Genomic DNA, 22680 nt, shown 5'->3' with positions numbered 1-22680 from the left:
CCAGCACGCACAAGCTCCTGCGTGGGGGGCTGCAACTCGCCCCCCCCAGACCGAGGGCTCCACGGGACAGAGGGACATGATAATTTTATATGACGAGATCAGGTGCGATATGAAATATGCCCTAGGGGTGGAGGAGTCAGCTGGGTCAGGCTGCACCAACACCTCTTCTCCTCCTCTGCCCGGCTCCAGAGCAGGGGCAGGTCTCGCCTCCAGGGCTGCTTTGGCACTCCAGCAACTGCCTGCACCTCCGCCTGCAAAACCTCCTTTTCTGGCCGAGGACTGCAGGGTAGCTCAGCTCCTGCCCTGCACAGCTCTGCAGCTCCAGCCCAGGTGGCTGCTCAGCAGTGACCAAGTTTGCCACCGTCACAGACTAAACACATCCCGTGTTCAGAGAGGCTTGGGGACCTCTCGAGGAGCTCCTGTCCTAACACAAGTCTCAGCTGTGAGGCCTCAAACTTAAAGTCGGATTTTTTTCTTTTCTCCATTTGCCTTAACTCCAAATCAGTCCCATTAAACCCACTTCACTGCAGCAGTCAGAAGCCCACATTTCTGGCACTATGAAATAAACTTAATTGGAAAATTATCCATTAGGCAATAATTTCATTCTTGGTTGGCTATTAGACTAAGATGTTGTAATTTCTTTGATAATGGTGCCAGTTTTTCCTGTTCTGTGTTCATCTGATTACAGCATGATATACTGCTAAAAAGGGATTTATCTGGGCTGTCACAGATACCCAAGTAATGTGATTCTAGGCAGATCAGCTCTTCTTCTCTCGTGTAAGTCCTATGTTTAGCTGAAACTGGAAATCTAACTTTCCTTCTGGAATGACCTTCATCCAGCCGAGCCCTCGGGATGCGTTGGGAGGAAGGATGTTTTCAGAGGCAAGCTGCTTGTAGGGACAGGAGACAGCCAGAACGGGCTTGGGAGGAGCTCAGGGCTTTGGGAGCGGAGAGAGGAGCTTTGCACAGGCAGTGCTGGATGCACAGAAATGCAGCTGTGTGACAGGGTGTGCCAGGCAGGGACAGAGAGAGGCAGCAAACTGACTCGGAAAGAAATATAGGGGGGACACAAGGAATTAGAAAGACAGAAAGCAGGCAGGGAAATGAAAGGTGCTGCCAGAGCCAGGGAAGGGGCTGGCTCAAGATCCCCTGCGCTAGCTCGCTGCTGGATCCACGCCAGTTACTCCTGCCGAGGGATGGCATGAGCAGGCTGTGGAGCGCCTGCTGCGATACCCCTTTTTCTGCAAAATAAAAGCTAAAATTGCAGCCCTGCCCCAGGCAGCATTGCCTTGCCCACCCCCAGCACCCATGCTCCAGCCACCAAAGAGAGCCTGGCTGGGACCAGCCTTTTTATAGCACCCAGCCCCCTTTCTGCTGGGTGCCAACTGGGAGCAGCTGTGGCCCTCCCGGGGCGAGAGTTAACTGTGTCCCTGCCAAACCCAGAGACCAGGGACCAACAGACTCAAGTATTAAAATCCCAGCAGGTTTCTATGGCTTTGTAGATCCTGGGTATCATTTGCAACTGGGATTTCCACTGAGGCAGGGGAATGCGCCTGTGCTGATACAGGAAAATGTACATGGGAGGGGACAATTAGATCAACTGAATTAAGGGCTGATCCCTTCAGCCTTGAGGTTTGTTTGGCTTGCTGGAGGGGTTTTAGTGTAGGGCTTGTATGGTTTCGAGCCTTTCAGATGTCCTTTCCTACAGAGGCTGCTGCAATTCCCCGTCCTCCCAAAAGAGCCCTGCAACTGCCAGCCCCCCTCGGTCTGTAAGGACTGTAAGACACATCAATCTCAGCTGTGGTGCTACCAGACGCTGGAAGATACCCAGCGTACAGCCTCCTCCGTGCTATAGCGTCACCCTTTCTTTCTGGGTTAGTTTGATCACTCCTTCCTTGCATGGGTAGCGTTTGCCCACATGAGTTTTCCAGCTGAAGTCATTTGAGTTTGTTATGCATTTAAAGTCTTGTTCTCCTGAAGAACCGCCGTGCAGGCTGGAGCTCCTTGCCTGGCAGAGAGGCTCTCCAGCGAAGGGAGCTGGTCACCTCGTTTCTCTGATAGCGTCTGCTCAGGGCTGTCTTGGGATCTTTCGGTGCTATAACACAAACACCCCTCTAATAAATCAGCTGCTCACCCTGAGCTGTAATACCTCAGCACCAGCTTTTTCTCTGGCCGCGCTACTGCAGACCAAAGCATCTGCAAATCCCCGAGGAATTTTGGCTCTGCTCTGTGACTCCTGCAAATGGGTTTGTCTGAAGGCGTCGCTGGGGTCAGGCCTTTGGGAAGAGCTGTCTCACCCTGGCACACAGGGAGCTTTTGCACACTCAAAATGCAATGACTTAAGACACTAGGAGCACCCACCACTCCTTACACACCTCTCTGACCGGCCCCTGCTGCACAGCCTGGCTGCAGCTGCCTGGTTCCTCCAAAAATCAAGTCTCTCACTGGAAACTGAGTTAGGAAATGGCTGGCTGTCTCACCGTCTTCTTTTTCCTATGTTCTTCCCCAAGCAGACACATCTCCATCAGAAGCAGCCAACCTCAACACTTCCAACAGCATCGGGGTGAGCGCGCTGTGTGCCATCTGCGGGGACCGCGCCACGGGGAAGCATTATGGGGCTTCCAGCTGCGATGGCTGCAAAGGCTTCTTCAGGAGAAGCGTCCGGAAGAACCACATGTACTCCTGCAGGTAAGGACAGAGGGGACAGAGTCGTGTGGCTGAGACAAAATAGTCCCTAGGAGCTGAACGGCAAAGCCCTCAAAGCGCAGCAGCGTGCTCCTTCATCCTCTTCATCCTCCCTGCGTCCCCCACCACCTTCCCTGACCCCACCCCTCAGCTGGGAAGGGTCAGAGACCGCTCTCACTCTGGGATTGCCCTCCAGTGATTACCAGGGAACTAGGAGGTCTCGCCCCATTCTGTAGGGGCCAAGCACATGTTCTTGCAAGTGGATATGGCCAACCGTGGATGCGGCCAGCAAGCAAGGTGATGCCAGGGGGGAAGCCCTATTACAGGGGCACTTCAGTGGCCTCCCATCCCTTCTCCATCACGAGATGGAAGTATGTCTGCCATCTACCTAAAATGCTGTCACTGCCTGTTACATGATAAAAGAACATCTAAGGAGCAACAAGCTGGGCAGCATAGCGTGCACGTCTCTGAGGATGAGGCACCCATGTTGCTCCTGCAACTCATGCACTGCACCTTGCATCGTTGGTGGTAGCCTGCGGCTCTCCCGCGCCATCAGCGGCTGTGACCTGCCCGCTCCCTGCTCTGAGCAACCCACACATAGACAGTCGCAGAGGAAACCGAGGAATCCTCAGCTCAGAGTGTCTAAATCACTCGGGCTTTTTGAGTGAGTTACTCCTGATGGCCTGACAGCCACTTGGAGAGCATGAAGAGCAACATGACTCTAAAATCTGAGGGACAGAAAGAAGCCCCAGGTTTATGAGTGTATGTGAAGCACATTATCACTTGCACCCCAGGGTTATTTAAGCTGGCTGCCCAGGGAGCCTCCTCCCCACAGCTCCAGTGGAAAAGCCAAGGTGCCCGATTCTTTGGAGACTAGGGCTTTTATAGAAGTGCTACAGAAATGCTTAAAAAGCTGCTTTCAGGCATCCATTTGGGCAAATCTTAGCTTGGGGCTTTAAAAAACGTGGTAGAAACAACCTTTTTCAAAAGCTACAGAACTTGGCACGGCTGGGAGCCCTTTCCCAGCTCTGTACGCCTTTGTCTTTACTTTCCAAGCTTGATCAATCTGCAGTAAATTAGAGCAAATTTGCAAGTGAAATTCATGCTGCAAATGGCCACCAGGCTTGTGCTGCATGCAAGAGCCACACACATGGGAGACCAGTGTTTGCCCCGCTGTGTGCAATGGATTTGGTGATACAAGTGTGGAGGGAAGGAGCTGGTTGCTTCCCAAGTCCTCTTTGAAGCACAGGTGGCTGCAGAGCTGTTTGCACACCAGCAATGCTGTCCAGAGGTCAGAACCAACCTGCCTGGGTCCCAGACGCAGCCCTGGAGAGATGCAGGGACTTAAACCCACTTCTTAACCTTACTAGTTCAAGAACAACCTTCCACCCTTTTTTTATTCAGAATAAATGCATTCTTCCTCCCTTCTAACTGGGATCTAACTTAAAACAGAGGCTACCAAGTTGGCTCTGACCCTCTTGGCTCACACTTTTAACTTCACTGGGGCTTGTTAGTCCATCATGAGCATCCTATGCCTAGTGGTTAGTAAGACCAGCAGCCTGAGCTCCTGCATACGACTGTCAGCTCTAGTCCGTCCTTACTGAACATGCAGAGGTAGAGCAGAGGGCCGAGATGTTCAGTGCAAAGAAGAAACCTCAGGTTAAAGCAAGTGTGGAAATTGCACAGACCAGGGCTCCTTTCTCAGGGTGAGCCTCTGGGAACCTGCTCTGAGCTTATCTTGGAGCTTGGGGCTCTGTCTTGTCCTGCCTTCAGGCTCAGTCTTGCTGCTCCTCACACCTCTCTTTCTTCCCAGGTTTAACAGGCAGTGTGTGGTAGACAAAGACAAAAGAAACCAGTGCCGGTACTGCAGGCTTAAGAAGTGCTTCCGAGCAGGAATGAAGAAGGAAGGTGGGTGACAGTGTGGCTTCCCCGCGCTCCCCCCAGCAGCAGTCGCGCTAGCTGCATACGTTTGAGGAAGCCCTCGCAGCCCAAGGCCAGTCCCTGCCATGTGCACGCTCGCCCAGCCATCTTAGCCCTGTCTTCCCTCCACAGTCCTCTCCTGTGCACAGATCCAGACCCCCATCTCAGGCGGGTTTAGGGAGAGTTTTGGCCTCCAGTCATGAGCCTTGCATGTGCCCAACCTGTCCACTCCCACCCATGCGAAGTCCTTGCAAGCAGCCATCGTCCCAACAGTTGAGGGCAAGGCATGGGGGCCCTGCGTGCTCCCAAATTCAATTTCAGTGCCCCTTCTCAGGGCACCTCTCAAAATGCCAGCAAAGACAAGCCCACGAGAGCGCTGCAGGGCCATGCTTGCGTCTCAGAACTGCCTGTGCTTGTACATACAAATCACACCCGGGCCCCTTCAGCGCACTCTCGCTCACACTGACACACACATCACCTGTGCTCCCACGTAGCCAGGGCATCTGAGCGGTTGGGGAACGCTTCTCAACATCAGTGAGAAGCAGAAACTTCAGAGAAGGCCTGGAAATTTGGAAACACTTTGGAAAAACTGCTTTAAGTGCTGTTGCCCCAGAGTCACCATGAAATCCACAGCTGGATGGGTGAGTCTGGCAAAGGTCCAGCTGTCATTTTGCCCCTTTTTTTCCTAATGTACATATAGGTTCTTGCTGACACTCTGCAGAGAGTTTAGTTTTATCTGGTACATCAGCCACAGCAGACCCAGACCAGACCCAGACCCAGAGCAAGGTGGAGCATTTTGGCTATTTAACTCCATATGAAATGAGTAAAGATACCCACCCCCCTGCATGGCCCAGGCTCACCCCACCAACTTCCCTGCCTCTCTGCCTCTGCAGCCCTTCCAGGTCCCCATGACTCGGACACGACAGGACAGGATTCACCCCTTGTTTAGCCCTGCTTAGTTCTCAGGTGTATTCACAGTGGCAAGGAAACCTGGGGCTGCTGTGGTCCTGCTGGTGGCCCCACTGGTGGTCCTGCTGGTTGAGGGACAAACTGCCAGGAGCAGCCCAGAGGAGCTGCCTGGCACCCCGCAGAGCTCACCCCGTTGATGTCTGCAGAGGGACAACCGGGAGGCATTTGGCCCTGTTATTCCAGGTAGAGAAATTAAACCCTGTGCTCCCCCCAGTTCACACCCCCTCGAGGAGAAACTTAGGAGAAACGGGATCTTTGAAGACAACAGGGAAGTACCAGCAGTACCTGGGCAGCTTCCCCAGGAACACCGGTCTGCGGGAACACCTCTGAGCGGGAACATTTCTTCCCTGTTAAAGGGGATGAGATATTGCAAGGAACTCGGCTTGACTTTTCCTGAAGAACGTAGGAATCCTCCTCTCCCTGCGGCGCCTGCTCATCCCATGCCCAGAGCTTTGCTGCTGTCTGTTAATATTCAATAGAAGTTACATTAGGTGCATGACCAGCTAATACTGAGCAAACATTTTGAAAACATCATGGCGTGACTGAACTCGGGGGCCTGCTACTGATAACAAGCGGCATAACCTTGAGAGCTCCTATTTACAGCCGCTGACTGCAGGGCTTTTCTTTTGGCCCAGCCTCATTATTGCTTTTTATCAGGTGGATTTATACATTGAGAACATATCAATCCCGAGAGCCACCAGCCTAAGGCAGGGACTGTTCTGTTTCCCCTGCCATCGATCAATACCTTAGTTGAGCAGATGGCTTTGACTGGCATGGCCGTGGTGAGTTACGGCCAGCCCACGGCCTCGTGGCAGATAGAGAGGCAAATCCTCCCCCTCAGCACTACTGCTTCTGCTCTGGCTGCCGCACTAGACTCAAAGCCCGAGTCCTCAAGATTAGACCAAGCAGGGAGGCACGTTGGGGTCAAACCTGTCCTGGGACTCTCTTTACAATAAGGTATGAGCGCTCTGTTGCTCTGGATAGATAAGTAGGAACTGTTCTGCACTTCCTTCCTTATTGTAGCTTAGACGGAAGTTTTCCAACTGCACCTACCCAGCGCAAGAGCCTCCCAAACGGAGCTCACAGAAGTCATGTGGACAGGCAGAGAAGCCATGCAGATGCTCGACTCCTCCATTTCACACATAAGCTTTGGGCTGCACGCGTGAGCATGGCCACCGTTTCAGACCCCATATCTTGAAATCAAAAAACTCAGAGCCAGATCCTTTGAAAGGAAACTTTCCCATTGAACTCTACAGGCTTTGAACCAGGTGTTTGGGTTCTGAAACGACCCCATCCCAGGAAAGCCTAATAAAGCGAATGTGAAAACAGAACCACCAGATGCAGTCAGCTCTCACAGGCATCCCGTCACAAACCAGACGCAGCGGCACCTCCGCCCTGCCAGGCAGGGAAGCTGGGAAACTGCAGCTAAGGAAGGGGAACGCCAAAAGCCTGTGCTAGCTTTCAATGTGCATTGCCACGGACAACCTGCAGCTCAGCCAAAATACTCTCTTGCAGCTGTACAAAATGAACGGGACCGAATCAGCACCCGGAGGTCAAGTTACGAAGACAGCAGCTTGCCCTCCATTAATGTCTTACTGCAGGCAGAAGTCCTGGCACAACAGGTACCTCTTCTTTCTTCTTCGGCAAATACAAAAGCATCAGGCACTATCTGGCCAGTAGAGCCAGCTGAGTATTAATAGCTATTTTAACAGTCTCCCTTCCCCATCGGCTGTTAGGAACTTTGGATTCTGCCTTCCTGCACAGTTTCACGAAGAATCAGTTTCATGCTTGTTTTATGCAGATATTCTTTCCAGTGTTTGCTAGAAATTCCCCCTTTCCACAAGCATACTGCCAGAACTTATATCCTAGAGCGTTTACCTGAAAAGATTACTGCCATTTAAGAATCTGGATATTGCAAATGGTGTACATCAGATCAGCACTGTCTGGGAGGACACAGGACAGGACGGGAGCGCACAGGCTGCGGGGAGGGTTCGTCTGCGAGAACAAGTGGTGAGGATGGGGCTGTGCTGGAGGCAAGAGCTGCCACTCTTCATGGGAGCTGGGGAGAGCAGCACTCCTTGTCCCGGGGAAAATGAAGAGGGGTTCGAGTTGGCAGTCCATGTCCTTCCTTGCTTCAAGGGTCATATTACCCTGAAGGCTGCCCTGGGAGATGCTCCAGGACAGGACGTGCCGTGGTCTGGGCTCCACGCTAGGGCTCAGGCTGTAAGGTCCACCTCCCCGAGGAGAGGATATGCCAGAAGGGCCAAGGGCCAATCCTGTACACAAGAAGCATATCCAACCTCATCCCACGTCTTACCTTGTCCTACGCAGGCCCTAATATACCCTATAAAAGTAATATTCGTGCTGTTCCCAGAGGTGTGAGATAATGGGGTCTCAAGTCACCGGATCTACAAGGGAAAGACATTTCCGGGACTCTGAGTCCTGCAGTGGCATCATATGTAAGTCTTGAGCAGGGTCTGCTGATAAAAACTACAACCATTGACAAATTCAGGGGAGCTCCTGCCCTCCCACAGAGCGACTCATTAAACAAGGCAGGCTCCAGCACGGTAATTGGTAACTTTTATGTGCCTAGCTAATTAGAACAAGATACTGCTGAGGAGCTGCTTTCTCCAAGATCTTGGGTCACTCACTCAGAGGTCTTTATTTATTTGCTAAGCCTTCCGGGCTCTCTGATTAGGGTAATACATGGTGAGATTTTTACAATCTTATTTATTCAATAATAGCTTGAGAGCTGGAAAGCTTCCAGGTAATGCAACCTGAAAAAAAAAAAAAAATGCAGGTGGCATTTGAACTCCATTTCCTTGGGGAGGCTGGCAGGGTCCAAGCTGAAAATGCTGGCAGGAACAGGACAGGAAGAGCTGATGTTGTACAAGAGCAGCGAGGGCAGGCGGAGGGCAGCGATGGGGTTGAGTTAATTGCTTACAGAAGCATGAGGATAAAGTAGTGACTAAGGGCAACTTTTCAGATGAGCTGGGTGTGCAGCTATGCATGAGAACCGGGCAGGAGGTTGGGTGCCTGGTTTGGGGGAGATGTTCTTTCCAGCCCTGTGTGACGGTACTTGCAGAGTTGTCAGGCTTGTCCTTTGCAAATGAAATGGCCCCATTTGCCTCTGCAATCACAAATAATTCGCCATGTAAAAAATGTGACCTGTGTTGTGGGCATGTTTGCACATGCGCAGTTTTGCCAAAAGGGCCTAAAAGCTGGGGGGAGGTGGGAGGTTGTTGTTTTTAAAGTCTGTCTTTCGCATTTCAAATTGGGTAATGTCAAATATTACTGACCTGGTGCTCACAGAAAGCGATGTCAGACCTGGAAAGCTACCTTCAGCAGAGACTTCTTGTGCTCATGCTGACTCAGACAGGAGGAGAAGTAGAGCCTGCGTGTCTCCTGTCCAAAGCAGACAAGGCAGGTCTGGCCAAGCACTGGCTCTGGAGCGGGGTAGAAGGGGGAGCAGCTCTCTGCCCTTTGATGGGACCAAGTTGCTTGTGCAGCGGCACTGAGTGGACGTGTCCTTGCTAATGGTGAGGCTGACTGCTACATGAGCCCCTCTGTTCCCTCCTGGATCTTGACCGAGCACATTTGTTCAGTGGGAGGAAGACCTTGGCTTTAGAAACATTTCTTCTGTGCTTTCCAGTCTATTCAAGGCATGACAGTTTACCAAGGTGATCCACAGCCTCAGCTCTGAAGCATTTCATGTTCACAGATCCCCAGGCTGATCTCAATTTAAATGAGTTGTGCTGGGCCACATATTCCGGGGGCTGGATGTGCAACAGAAAAAAATAATCTTTGATGCTGGAGTGTGCATCAACACAACCCATGGGCTGGGGATTTTCCTGTCTATGTTTCCTCCGTGGCGCTGAAAGCTGAAGGATCTCTTATCTCCTTCCAGATATCATCCCCGGTTCCTGTGATCAACGGAGACATCCGAGGGAAGAAGATTGCCAACATCTCCGACGTGTGCGAGTCCATGAAGCAGCAGCTTCTAGTGCTGGTGGAGTGGGCCAAGTACATCCCTGCCTTCTGCGAGCTGCCCCTGGATGACCAGGCAAGTCCCCCCATCCACCCCACCTCGCTCTGCCCGGGTGAAGGCAGTGGGGAGCCGAAGGAGAGCCAGGCAGCTGAGACCTTCAAAGAAAATGTGCATTGTCCACTCTGTTATCCTGACTGCTGCAGCTGATTGGGAACGGCATCCATACAATGCCAGCACAGGCCATTTGCATGTGCAGCTAATCAGTCAATGAGCACAGTCATGATAACACTGAGCTCAAATTAGGTCCATAATCAGGTGCGCATTTTGCATGGGTCTATCAGTCAGTGATTTATTAATTATAGTTTGTGCAGCACTTTGAAAACTTGAAGTGCTATACAAATACTTAGGGTAATCAGACTTAGTAGGACAGATTTCTAGCCTAAGGTCTGCTCAAGACTTAAAACCAAATCTGCCTGTCTATCTTTCTTTCTGCTTCTTGCCTGGGGATATGTTTGTATCCATTCTCCTGGTGTGGAATTATTGAAACTAAACACAAGTTTGCTCCCAAGGCAATAAGAAAATCTCTCTTCAGAGTTAAAAACAGAAATATATTTGCATTTAACACAAATTACTAAAATGGCATTTGCTGATTCCATAACCAAGATAAGCACAGTGGTTTGAAATCCTCTGTAAACCTATACTGCAGGATCTCGGGTAACCTCAGAGAGATACAAGGAGGTGTCTCCTGTGTAAGTAAATTTCAGAGGTCTGCAGCAGATGTTGCAGGACATGATGCGTGCCCAGCCTTGAAAAGCATGTGTGGATGGTGGGGAGGCTCCAGAGGGAAGGGATAGCACTTCTGGCAGGGTATAGCATTTCTGGCAGTGGCCAGCACAGGTCCTGTTACAGGTAGGAAGGTATTTCCAATCTTCCCAGCGTTCGGTCACAAAACCAGCATGGGTCCTCTTCAGCTAGGATCAGTCTCCAGCCCTATTGATCCAGAGGTAATTTTTACATCATGAAGAAAAAGGATATCCAGAAAGTGAGAGCATCCGGCTGATCAAAAATCCCTAAATCCTAAAACTGAGATCTTCAGTAATAACCCAGCAGCCCAAAGCCCCGGGGAATTCAGTGCTGTTAACACAGAGCATATTTCCCTCTTTGCCATTGTGTGGGAGTGCTAAACTGTTTGAAATGGTAGGAAATCTGTTAAACTCCTAAGGCAAATACAACTCAAAAATTATGAAAAACAAAATGGACTCCAATGGCAAATGACATTTACACAGCAAACAGGCTGCAGCCCAGCGGAGGCTCGGGCAGCGCTGCATAACCCATTGCATCCTTGTGCCATTTGGAACAGAGGCAGTAAACCTGGTTAATAACTCTGCACACTACAGCAGTTTCCACGTGAGCTCATTTTACAATTGTGGGGCTGCAAAATTTCTCAAAGAAGAAAACAAAGCCTAAAGATGGCATTGTCTGAACCCTGCCTTCCCACAGAGGAGAGGCTGCTCTCAGCATGCTCCACAGGCTCGTCTCGACTGAAATAGGTCTTCTGTTAGGACCAGCCATCCCCCATCATGAGCAGCTCCCAATCTGTCCCAGAGGGCTTGAGAGAAAAGACTGTGCTGCGTTAAAACTAATCAATTAATGCCATCTGTGCTTTCGAAGGACGGGGTGAGAACAGAGGCAGCAGATACTCAGGGGAGTGCAGGAGGAAGGACAGAAATGCCAGGGAGCAGGAATGAACAAAACTACGTGCAAGCCAGCTGCCTAAGGGGCATGAGAGCCAGTCAAGACATGTCCAGTGGGAACATTTAATCTTGGGAAACGCTGTTACATTGTCATTAAAATATTGCCTGAGCATGAATCATCTCTGCCAACATTTTTATAGGAAAGGTCATACCCAAGCCCTCATTCTTCCTCTGCACCAAAATGTCAAAGTACTGGGTTTGGTGGGGCAAAGCCATTTCATTTCAAAGTTAAAGTGCTACTTTGTTGTGTTACAACTTTTATATTTATCCTAGTTCACAATGGGATGATATCTCTCAGGTTGATCACTGCAAGAACAAATATCAAATGAGATGGCTTTGCCTTGTTGAAGTAATTTACTTTAACCCTGCTCAAACGAGCAAATTTTATGGAAACAAAAATGGTGGTTTCAAACTGAGCTTTCTTGAATTTGCATTAGGCAGGAAATTTCTACGTGAAGGCTTTGCTCCCCCTTGGGACTTGCAGTTTTTCCATCCTTCTCAAAGTTTCGTCAGATAGGAAGGCTCAGTTTTTTGCAGCTCTGGTAATTACAAGCAGCTCAGCTAACACATCCGCCCATGTTTGGATAGCGATAGAGAGAGGCTAGATTTTGGCATATAGATAAAGGTTCCCCAGTATCATGTGTGCGTAGTCTTTTTGCAAGGACCTCCACTCTGTTTATTTTGCATAACTCTTTTTCACCCTCTGCAAAAAAAATCCCTCTCTCAGACATCAGCATCTTTTCTAACCAGAGCTCTCTTCTACGGGTCACACGTCGTCCTGGCATTTCTGGTAGGGCAAAACTTCTCTTGGCTTTGTCAGATGCTGAGGGATAACACACTGGAAAAGGGGACCATTCCCATCAGGACACACTTTTCAGAATCTCTCCATTAATGTTTAATGATTGTTTTCTCCAGCAGAGGCTCCTGGCTGGACATTAAGAAGCCTCTGTGTCAGGCTGTCCAATCGTTAACTTCTGTTTCTGCCTAAATCTCTGAAATTTTTAACTGAAGGAGGGCAAAAGATTCAGGACATTCTCAGGAGGCACTGGAGGGTGTAAAATGAAATACTTCAATCATTAACGTCAGGGCAGAAAAACATCCCTTTGGCTTCCCTGGCCCAAATGCCCATTGCGGCGGAGGGAACGAATGACCAGAGGGTGACCCCACCAGCTGGGCAGACGTGGGTCCCCATGAGCGTGATTTCAGTGGGAGGTGGGCACGGCCCAGAGGGACAGCAACTGTCCGCAGTAGTGGATCGTACTTCTCCCCACTTCCCAGGCTGGAGCATGGTCCCTGGTTCTGCACTTGGTAGGAGTTGCCTTGTCTGCAAACGGCCCACTGTGAACATGTCCCACTGCTGGCGTGAGGTCCTGGGACAGTCTAGCATGGTCTTGCTCATGACGTGTCACGAATACGGGATGTTTCAGGTGCTGCCTATTATCTACTGGTTCTGCTGGATTTATAGCTGTTTATGACCTCTTTCTCTGACTGTGACTGGAGAAGGGATCTCGCTCCCCATCCTTGAGTGCAGTACAGAAATGCTGGGCTTTCCCTCTTACTTACGTGAAATTACAGCCTTATCTCCATCTCTGCATCACCCAAACAACTTTTCCCTGCCCTTGCAGGTAGCACTGCTGCGAGCACATGCAGGAGAACATCTGTTACTGGGAGCTGCCAAGAGGTCCATGGTGTTCAAGGATGTCTTGCTGCTAGGTAAAGAGTGCACTTCTGCTCCCGGCCCATCTGCTTCTGTGAAGCTTCCCTGCTGCTGTGAAGGAGAGGGTGGTTCAGTGTTTGCGGGCATCCTTTTTGCAGGGGCGTGGCTTGAGCTCTTCTGTATTTTAGCGAACCTAGCACAACCTTTGGGTGCCGCTAGGCCTGGCTGACATTCACATCAAGGCCACGACATGTGGCAAAGTTGAGGGACTATGAACATTCACATTGCCGCCCCCCCCGCCCTGGTTTGTGTAAGCAGGGTGTGGCGTGCTTAAGAAAAAGGCGCTCGCTCTTCGGTAAGCTTTTCCTTGCTTGAGTGACTCCTGAGTAAGGAGAGGCTGCTCTGGCAACAGAGATCGGCATTTCTGGCAGGCTGAGCCAGGGAAGGGGCAGAAGGAGGAACTTCTTAAGTCCTCCACCCTCAAAATTATCTCAGCATTGGTTACCTGGGTTTTGAACTCCTTGCCACCCTTGATAAGTCTTGGGCAATGACAAGGTGATGGTCTCTGTGCTGCTTGTCCAAAGGAAATGACCACATCATCCCGCGGAACTGCCCCGAACTGGTGGAGGTGAACCGTGTGGCCATCCGCATCCTGGACGAGCTGGTCCTCCCCTTCCAGGAGCTGCAGATAGACGATAATGAATATGCCTGCTTGAAAGCCATCATCTTCTTCGACCCAGGTATGCTCCAGCTTGGTGAGGGTTACCATCAGAGGGGACTAGTCTGGGTTATGCCGACTAATACTGGTCCTGAGTTGTGGAAATGCTGCCTGGTCTCCTCTCTGGACCAAAGTGTTCTTAGAGGGAGGGGAGAAGTCAGCCTAAATAGAGAAAAAACACCCATTACAGCAGACGATAGAGAATCAGAGACCGCTCACCTCAGCCTGCACTGAGACTTCATGCTATTACTGAAGGGCAGTTCCTAGGGAAGCAGCCTGGATAGTTTGCTCTGTGGGTTTTTCAGATGCCAAAGGACTGAGTGACCCCTCCAAGATCAAGCGGATGCGGTACCAGGTGCAGGTCAGCCTGGAGGACTACATCAATGACCGGCAATATGACTCACGGGGCCGCTTTGGGGAGCTGCTGCTGCTGCTGCCTGTGCTGCAGAGCATCACCTGGCAGATGATAGAACAAATCCAGTTTGTCAAGCTCTTTGGCATGGCTAAGATCGACAACCTGCTGCAGGAGATGCTGCTGGGAGGTGAGTACTTGAGGGTCCTACAAGAGGCCTCTCAGTGTTCCCTGATCACCATCCCCTTGAGAATCTCTATAGCCATCGTTCCCTACCCAAAAAAGGTGGAGACAGCCTGTATGCTGCAGAGCATCACCTGGCAGATGATAGAACAAATCCAGTTTGTCAAGCTCTTTGGCATGGCTAAGATCGACAACCTGCTGCAGGAGATGCTGCTGGGAGGTGAGTACTTGAGGGTCCTACAAGAGGCCTCTCAGTGTTCCCTGATCACCATCCCCTTGAGAATCTCTATAGCCATCAGCCATCACCCAAAAAAGGTGGAGACAGCCTGTATGCAGGTTAGCCATTGACTCAGACAAAATCATCTCCCCCTGTCATTGGCAATGGTAACAAAGGGTCCTCCATTTCTATTCACCTAAAGAGATGCATTAGCTGTGCACCTATTTACAGAGAGGTGTCCCCAGCCCTCTGCATGAAGACAAGCTTTGCTGCGCAACCCCCAAACTCCTGCCAGTCAGCTGTTTCAGTAACCCTCTGTGTCAGAAGGGAGTCATCAAAACAAAAGGGTCTGAAAGCTCAGGTTGAAAGAGTGTCCCAGATTTTCTACTGGGAGCACCCAATGGGACAAAACAAAGTGAGAAGTTGCCACCGTGCTATTCTTTACGTGGAGGTGTGACTCAGGAGGAGAGGAATATAATCCTGTATAAGAGGAAATGCAGGCAGCAGGCACGGGTTAGTGAGCCCAAGGCATCCATGGAGGAAAATGGGAAGGGTGCGCTCCAATCACATATGCACAAGCTGATCATGCACAAAGCCTTGGACATTTTGGTGCAGTGGGTCTGCCCATCTGAACTGTCTCCTTCTGTCATCGTGGCAATTAATGTCATATGCACATTTTTAGGCTCATCAAGTGAAACGCCGCATGCTCACCACCCCCTGCACCCTCATCTGATCCAGGAGAACCTGGGAACAAACGTCATTGTGGCCAACACAATGCCTCCTCAGATGCACAATGGGCAGATGTGTAAGTATTGTCAGATGTGTAAGTATTGCCAGAGATGACAGAGAGCTCTCAGGAGAAACCAAGAGCTTTCCAGCATGCCTGTGGAGGTAGTTTCTACCTTGCAAAGAAATTTCCATGCAAGACAGAATCTCTGATAATGAGTGTGTGAGAAATTCCTATGCAGAAAGGAGGGAAAGACAAACAGAGAGGTGGGTTAGATTAGATTGGGCTAAACTAACTGATTCAACAAGATGTTCCCTGGCAGACTTGTAACTTTTACATGGCCCTTAAATTTAGGGATGAATGATCCCATCCAGTGCCTACTGAAATCAGCAGAACGGCTCCCCTTCCCTTGAATGGTTCAGACACATCTCACTTTGCCCGCTGCAAAAACACAGGAGAATCTGGTCCAGCACATAGGGCCACCACATGGAGCCACCACTTGGCAATTTGGGCTGAGATGACCTCAGCTGACCAAAAAAGTGGCCAGTACAGGTCAAAATGCCAGTAGCTCCCCTCATTCGATGTTTGTTATCGTGGCGCTTCCAGGGCATCTAACTGTGCATGTGTGTCCAGGCTGCCTTGCAGCAAACACACAAGCCATTAGGAGCTACAGAGCCTTTGCTTTGCTCACACCTGCACCTGGCACGACTGAGGACAGATCCCAGTGCTGTCAAGTCTTCTAATTTTCTTTCTCTCTCTGTAGCTACTCCAGAAACCCCACAGCCATCTCCACCTGCGGGCTCAGGACCAGAGCAATACAAGCTGCTGCCCGGAGCCATTGCAACCGTGGCAAAACAGCCCACCTCCATCCCGCAACCCGCCATCACGAAACAGGAGGTCATCTAGCAATCTGCAGACCAGCTGGCCTCGTTTAGAAGACCGTGTGGGAGAAAAGCCTGAATTGACTCTGCCACTGTGAAAAGAGAAGCCATCCAGAGGTCCTTGGGCGCAAACACACGGACTTGCTTATTGGACTAGTCCACCACCACCAAAAGCTGTCTTCCTGCAGCTACGGACAGCATGTGCCATGGGCAGCCCCCAGTCCCAGAACTAAGGTTGAAGCCTTACTGAAACCCTCAGTCCTTGTAAGAAGGGCCAGATTTCTGCCTCCCTCCGTGGGGAGGTTGCAGTGACTGACTGGGGACTGGCTGTTCCCCCATTGCCACCTCTCAGCGTTGGTTCAGCACACACCAGACCCTGAGAACAAGCGATTCACTGTGCTGTGTGAATGGAGGGCTTCCCTCCCACAGCCATGCCAGCTCCCCACAGTCCCCAGTCCAGCCAAGCTTGATGGAGATGGAAGCTCCCCCAGGAGCATCGCAGCAGGTGAAGCACACGGGTTTTGCCCAGGCAGCAGTGGCAGAACCGCTCCTCAGCCTTGGCTAGTCCCAGGTCTTTGCATGGTGTCACCCTCCAGCAAACTAACCCCCCCAGCCAGGTCTAACAAATCTGTTCAGCTGATACTGGGGCAAAGTCTGGCCCACCAGGATTCTCCACTATTTGGATCCTTCTGCCTTTTGACAGGTTTTGCTATTTCTGTGCCAGGACTGCCCTCCCACCACAGGGCTCAGAGAGGCAACCACTGCCAAATCCTTCCCTTACACCACTACTGCCTCCTCGCTACCTGGACTGGGAAGTTGGGGGACCATGGGATTCAGGAGATTTCAGCTAATGGGATGGGGTCATTCCTGCACAGGCTGGCTGTGGACAGCACTGCCCAAAATATCACTGGCCCCACTACTGCTTCTCAGTGGTCAGAAGAAGACCACCGGATACCTGTTTGGAAGGAAGCAGGTGGGAAGAATGTATGAAGGCGAGAGATCTGTCAGGGCAAGAAGAGCCCGAGCCTCACAGGTTGGACCAAGGTCTTGGGCTGCCCAAGCGCTGGGAGCGTCGTGACCCAGGATCTCAGTTCAGACCCAGCTTTAATCCTAAAATATGCCATATAATCTACTTGTCCAGTCCAGTGCCACTCCTTCAGCTTAGAGCGAGTGGCTGGTAACAGATTTATAGGTCTTCATAGCATGGTAAGAATTCGTTATGGCTCCTTCAGACCTCAGAGGGTTTGAGGGCAGCAACCTCAAAAACACAATGCTTTGAGTCCTGCGGAGAACAACAGAGGTCAAGGAAAGACCCTGTCTTGCCCAAGCCCCTTGGGTCTGCCCCAGCCTTGGGTCTGCACCCGCCTGCCCTGCTCCCTCCCTACCACAGTCCCTGTTTCTCTGTGCCTGCCTGTGCCAAAACCACGCAGATCTAACCTTTGGTTTACAGCTGAAACCAGGAAAGGAGCCCTCCTGCGCCCAGCACTTGCCTCTCCGGCTGCCGGCAGGGCTGGAGATCGCAGAGCCCTGCACGACTTCAGGCCCGAGTCATTTTTGGCAGCGCAAGGCAATAGCAGCTCTAACTAACCACAGACTAGGTGGGGCGCTGGCCTCTCGGGAAGATGAAGCTGATGGAACCACGGCTGCCGAGGGGTTCCTGGCGGGGACGAACCTGAGCCAGCCCAGCCAGAAGAGCTGCAGGTCTGTCCCGTGATTTCCAATGCAAAAATGAAACACCTCGCCTCGCGCTGACGGTGTCAGAAGTATTGTATTGTCTCTCAACACTGGTGGCATCGTACCGAGTAATTTATTGCAATGATGAATCCAATCATTTTCTGTAAATTATTTTGTAAATCACATTGATTATTTATAATTGGGAGATTAAATGCAAAAAACCCCATAATAACCAGGCTGTCTTTTCCAACTGCAGCAACCTTTTTTCCTGTACGTAGAGATACTCTGTGGGGAATCCTTTTTGGGCCATTTGCACCAAGCGTTCCTTGATACTGTACATTAATTTTTGCTGGTTACTGCCTTCCAATGGAAACAGAGGAATATTTCTTCACTAGAGTTTGTATTCATAAAAAAAAAAATAATAAATGCAAAAATATTTTCTAACTTTTCCCAGACAGATGGATTTCTTTCTTCTGGGAGGATTTATTTTAAATCAAGGGGCTCACCTCCTTGTTGGTCTGAGCACAAAGCATATGTGTATTGAGGAAAAAGTCCAAACAAGTGTTTGATGCTGTCGCCAGCTGTCACTATTTCCTGGCAAGCCTCATGTTAGCTGATGTCTGTCCTGAAGCCACGTGTGCTGGAATCATAAGATTGAATGACAATCCCAATTTTCATTAAAAGAAAAACAAACATGAAGAATAAATATTTGCTTTCATGATTCCACAGAGACTAAAGACTTGAAGTAACCACGCTCCAAAAGCCAAGCAAAGGAAGCCAAAATATGTTATTAGCATTTCAAACACGTTCATTTTTAAGTCCCTCTTGTATTTCAAAGGTAATTTCTGAGCACTTTGGGGTGATGATTCTGCTGTGGTTCACACGCAGCCAATGCACTGCGCAGGTGCAGCCAAAGGCAGACTGAGCCTACAGGGCACAATAAGACAATAAAGTGAAAGTCAATTTGTCACTGGTTGTAAAGGTGAAGAAATAAATACACTGACAATTAGAGAAGGCTCTTAATGACCTGCTCTTCTGATCATGGGGGCCTGCTCTCAGCTGTAGCATGCCCAGGAAGATAACGGAAAGAGGGGAGAGAGGTCTAGATGGCTGTAAAGATTAGCTATCTGGGGAGGAGCAACATCCAGCATTTTCAGCTCTGATCTGCAGCAGATGCCCCTCAAGTTCCCCCATCTCCCGCCCCTGGTGTGAAATGAGGTGGGCGGTCTCATCCCAGGTATGAGGGATGAGAAGCAGCCCGATTTTCCATCCCACTTGCACACCCTCCCAGTGACAGTCATGCTGGTGAAAACCGTCAGCAGGTACGAGATGCAGGGATGAGATTCAGAGCTGCGTTTGAGGACTGTGTGGAGACAGCACTTAGAGCCTGCCTCCACTCTGGGGCCAAGGACTCGGGGGAATAGGACAGACCTCGCATAACATGCCCTCAATACATGTGCACCTGTGATGATCCAGAGCCCCAACGCCATCGCTGAACGCCTGAACAAGGTCAGCAAAGGCAGCTGCAGGACGTGCGTTATCTCAGCACACACACAGCGACTGAGTGGTTAGTCCAGTCAAGAGAAGGAAAAGGAGTTAGTTCCTTCTCTTTAATGTGGAATAAAAACCAGGACTCCTCTGCCTGCCACAGGAACCCTGTGATGCACGGTTGGTTTTACCTGGGTATATGCCCTAAAAACTCCATATATGTAATATCAAATCTTTGAAGCAATAAATTCTCCTGGATTCCTTCCCATGAACTGCTCTATCGAGGTTGCCCTTTACCTGGTTAATCTTAAATCAGTGCAGTCCCTACAGGAGGTTTCTTATTGCTGGATTCAGCTCACTTGGAAAAAAAACCACAAACTGCCCAGAGACAACCTTGTCCTTAAGTGGCGTCCTCGATCCCAACCCTCAATTCTTCTGTCAGTCCAGCCTGGAATCACCCTGAGACACTGGTCTTGCCACTCGTGGGCTGTGTTTTATCCTGCTGGGCTCCCTGGAGCCTACAGGCAATGTCCCATGTCACAGGAGATGGCTGCTGTAAGGACAGCTAGTATCGGCCTTTAAGACACAACTTCCTTATGTTGTTTTTGGACACGAGAGCTTTTTACTGTCCTCTTCTGTGTTTGCAACCTAGACTAAGGATGATTTCCTGGAGAGCAGTATCTCCAGCTACGAAATCTTGTCACAATGTCCAAGCAAAGATCGGTGAAAGTGGTATTTTTAGGTCCTCTGGTCACTATGAAATGCATTCTTTTCATATTCCTTACGTAACCTTCATCTGAAATAGCTAACAGGCTTTGGAGCCTTTTCTACAGCTTTCACATCTCAGCAGGGGGAAAAAAAAGAACAGCAAACGAGTTTTATGGCCTGCATATCACTTCTGACAAAAGCAACTATTGCTGCTATTAAACTTGCAAGTGCACACACAGGCACAGATAGTCATGAACAAGAGGCAGCAGGGACAGCTCAGCAACGTGGCACTGCTGAGCCAGGCAATTCTGTGTGCCAGGCTGGCCGGTTCCCTCAAGGCTGAGTGCAAATATCACCAACCAATTTGGGAATTCAGGCCATGCACTGCACAATCCCTTTCCACTCGGAGAGGCTGGAGGAGGAAGGGTAAGGTGTGGGTATGTTAAAGATCCCTCTCCCCATTCCTAATTGAGGTGTGACCCTGATAATCATAAACACACCTAGCACCTGAAAAATTGCCAGCCAGGCCAATAAAAATGGCAATATACTGTCAGCTTTGTTAGGTGTGGAGCGAGCAGGAGAGCTCGGCACAAACAAGACTACAGTCACGTCCTTCAGTTCAGTGTCCTGTGTAAGAGAGAAGAGGCTGCTGGGGTCAACAGAGAGCTCCCAGTTCAAGCCCAGGGGGAGAAGAGCTCTGAGTCTAACCTGGGTCTTGGGAAGGAAGGTGGTTTGGGAACTGTATTTCCAAGGCCAACTCTGGCTTTGGACCCGGAGTGATGCCAGGCTTGCCTGACCGTGGCTGCTTCATCAGCTTTCAGAGGCCTGAGGCCACCCCTAACTTGGGAGATCAGCTGCAGAAGAAGATACGAGTTACACAGGCCGCTGGGCTCTGCAGGCCATGCTCCGTTTCAGTCCCTCACGTCTGGCAGCTCTGCCTGGCTGGGACCTGCAGTCCCTTGTAACCCCATGGACACACAAAGACCAGGGAGCCCTTCTGAGCCTGGGGGACCCCACACCAGATGACTCTGGTCTGGGGGAGCTGTTGTGATTCCCTACCTCCTCCTAGAAACTGCCATGGGTGCAATAAGCAGTACAAGAGCTGCCTGAGGGACATGCCTGGATAGACACCCACAGCAGAAAGCATCGCGAGCCAGACAGGAATTCCTCACTGCAGCTGCCAACCTAGGTGTTAGCACCGGCTGGAACATGACCTGTTCCCCCTCACTGACTGGGAAAATCATTACAATAAAGTAACTCAATAATACACTTCTCTGTTCTTCTCCAGGACTCTCCAAAACCTCACTGTGCCTTAAAAACACCTATTAATTAATCCTGCCCATGGGTTAGTATTACCATTAACTACTGACATGGAGCGCACTGGTTCATGCATATCCTAGGATCCACTCAGAGCCGATTTGCAGAGGATACAAAGCCTTAAAGGTCCACCTAAAGAGACGTGGAGGTCACCAGCTCATGCACCAGCTAAGATGGCAAGCAACTAAGAAAAAAGCTTGAGGCAGAAGCAGCAAAGAGAAACCTTAATGCCAGACCCAGAATCTCTGACTCTGGACTACAGCACTTCTGGTACAGATGAAAGACAACCATTGGGATCCTCATTTCTGGGTGGTTTTTAGCCCTCTCTTAAAATTACCTTAAGGTGTGGGATAAGAGTGGCACCTTCTCACCTGGGAGAGCACACTGGAGAGCTGCTGTGCTGCATGCCCATGGAGGAGGCAGCGGAGACAGCTCCAGCACTGCAGGCTCTTACATTTTCATTGAAATGCCACTATTTCCTGCGCGCAGCTCCTCTCCCCACAGCCCACCACGCAGCTGCATTCCTTCACCCCAAGGCTGTGCAAGTGCCGGAGATATTGCTTAGGGGTTACTCCAACACCCAGCCCTGCTTGACTCCTTCCCACCGCTATAAGGGTTTGTGATGGGCACCAGGCTGAAAGCCCCAAGAGCAAAAGCACCCAGTCCAACCCAGGGAGCAGCGGTGCTTCCCTCATTTTGCCCCTGGAAAGTTATCCTACACCATTTACCAACCGGGTTCCTGCAGGAGCAAACCCCAGTGCTTCTACAACTCTAACACACTCAGCAGCGCTGCAGCCGTTGCCATGAAAGGGCCGGCAAGGAGCACAGGTCCCTAAGCAGCACCTTCACAGCCCCCCACGAGGGCTAATCCTGCCAGGGACCCGTCCTACCACAGAGACAGCTGCTTTCCTTCCAGTGTGCGAGGGCACCGCGAAACACGATGAAAGACTGGGAAAACACTGTCTCAGTTCAGAGTAAACTGGGGGCTGGACTAGATGACCTTTAAAGGTCCCTTCCAACCCAAACTATTCTATGATTCTATGAAATTAAACTACAGGAATCCCATAATATTTAAAACATTCAGAGGTCCTGCCAAGCACATTCCTCGCCAAGCTTTTGCAAAAACATTGCTGGTCTTGAAGCTAGTAAAGCCAAGGAGAGGGGAAGTCTTCTCTCAAATCCTGGGCTGGGTATGGCTGCGTGTCTGTGTTGCACCGCCCACTTGGCTTCCCCGTGGTCTAACTGCACGTTAGCACGACTTTATATGCCTGGGCGGGGGGTGCCTGCCTGCGTACAGCTGCTTCGGCAGCAGATGCTACAGATTTGTGTGCATTTGCATATTAGTGCCTGTTTCCATAGCTTTGCATGTGGGTCTGGCCTGCCATACGTGTGTGGGGAGAGCACGTGCAGAGCAGGGGCAGCCCTCGGCAGCACGGCGTCTG

The 22680-nt window shown here is 50.6% G+C and overlaps 1 protein-coding gene across 3 annotated transcripts in view; it reads left to right on the top strand.

Moving 5' to 3' along the window:
* Positions 1–16444, top strand: part of HNF4A (hepatocyte nuclear factor 4 alpha) — an 18369-nt gene extending 1925 nt beyond the window's left edge. The window contains exons 2-10 of one of the 3 annotated variants that reach the window (XM_009282193.1): positions 2514–2688; positions 4499–4593; positions 7090–7196; positions 9482–9637; positions 12942–13029; positions 13558–13713; positions 13997–14233; positions 15126–15248; positions 15934–16444. In XM_009282193.1, the coding sequence (XP_009280468.1) occupies positions 2514–2688; positions 4499–4593; positions 7090–7196; positions 9482–9637; positions 12942–13029; positions 13558–13713; positions 13997–14233; positions 15126–15248; positions 15934–16076 (1280 nt within the window). In that variant the 3' untranslated portion in view covers positions 16077–16444. Of the gene's footprint in view, positions 1–2510; positions 2689–4498; positions 4594–7089; positions 7197–9481; positions 9638–12941; positions 13030–13557; positions 13714–13996; positions 14234–15125; positions 15267–15933 lie in introns of all 3 variants that reach the window. The other 2 variants (XM_019472829.1, XM_009282194.1) reach the window with 2 other exon arrangements.
* The last annotated feature ends 6236 nt before the right edge of the window (positions 16445–22680 follow it).

This window comes from Aptenodytes forsteri, unplaced genomic scaffold (genome assembly GCF_000699145.1).
Source record: "Aptenodytes forsteri isolate BGI_AS27 unplaced genomic scaffold, ASM69914v1 Scaffold149, whole genome shotgun sequence".
In the NCBI taxonomy this organism is placed as follows: Eukaryota; Metazoa; Chordata; class Aves; order Sphenisciformes; family Spheniscidae; genus Aptenodytes; species Aptenodytes forsteri.
Note: the sequence above shows the minus strand (reverse complement) of the source record. Positions and strands in the feature narration are given on the sequence as shown.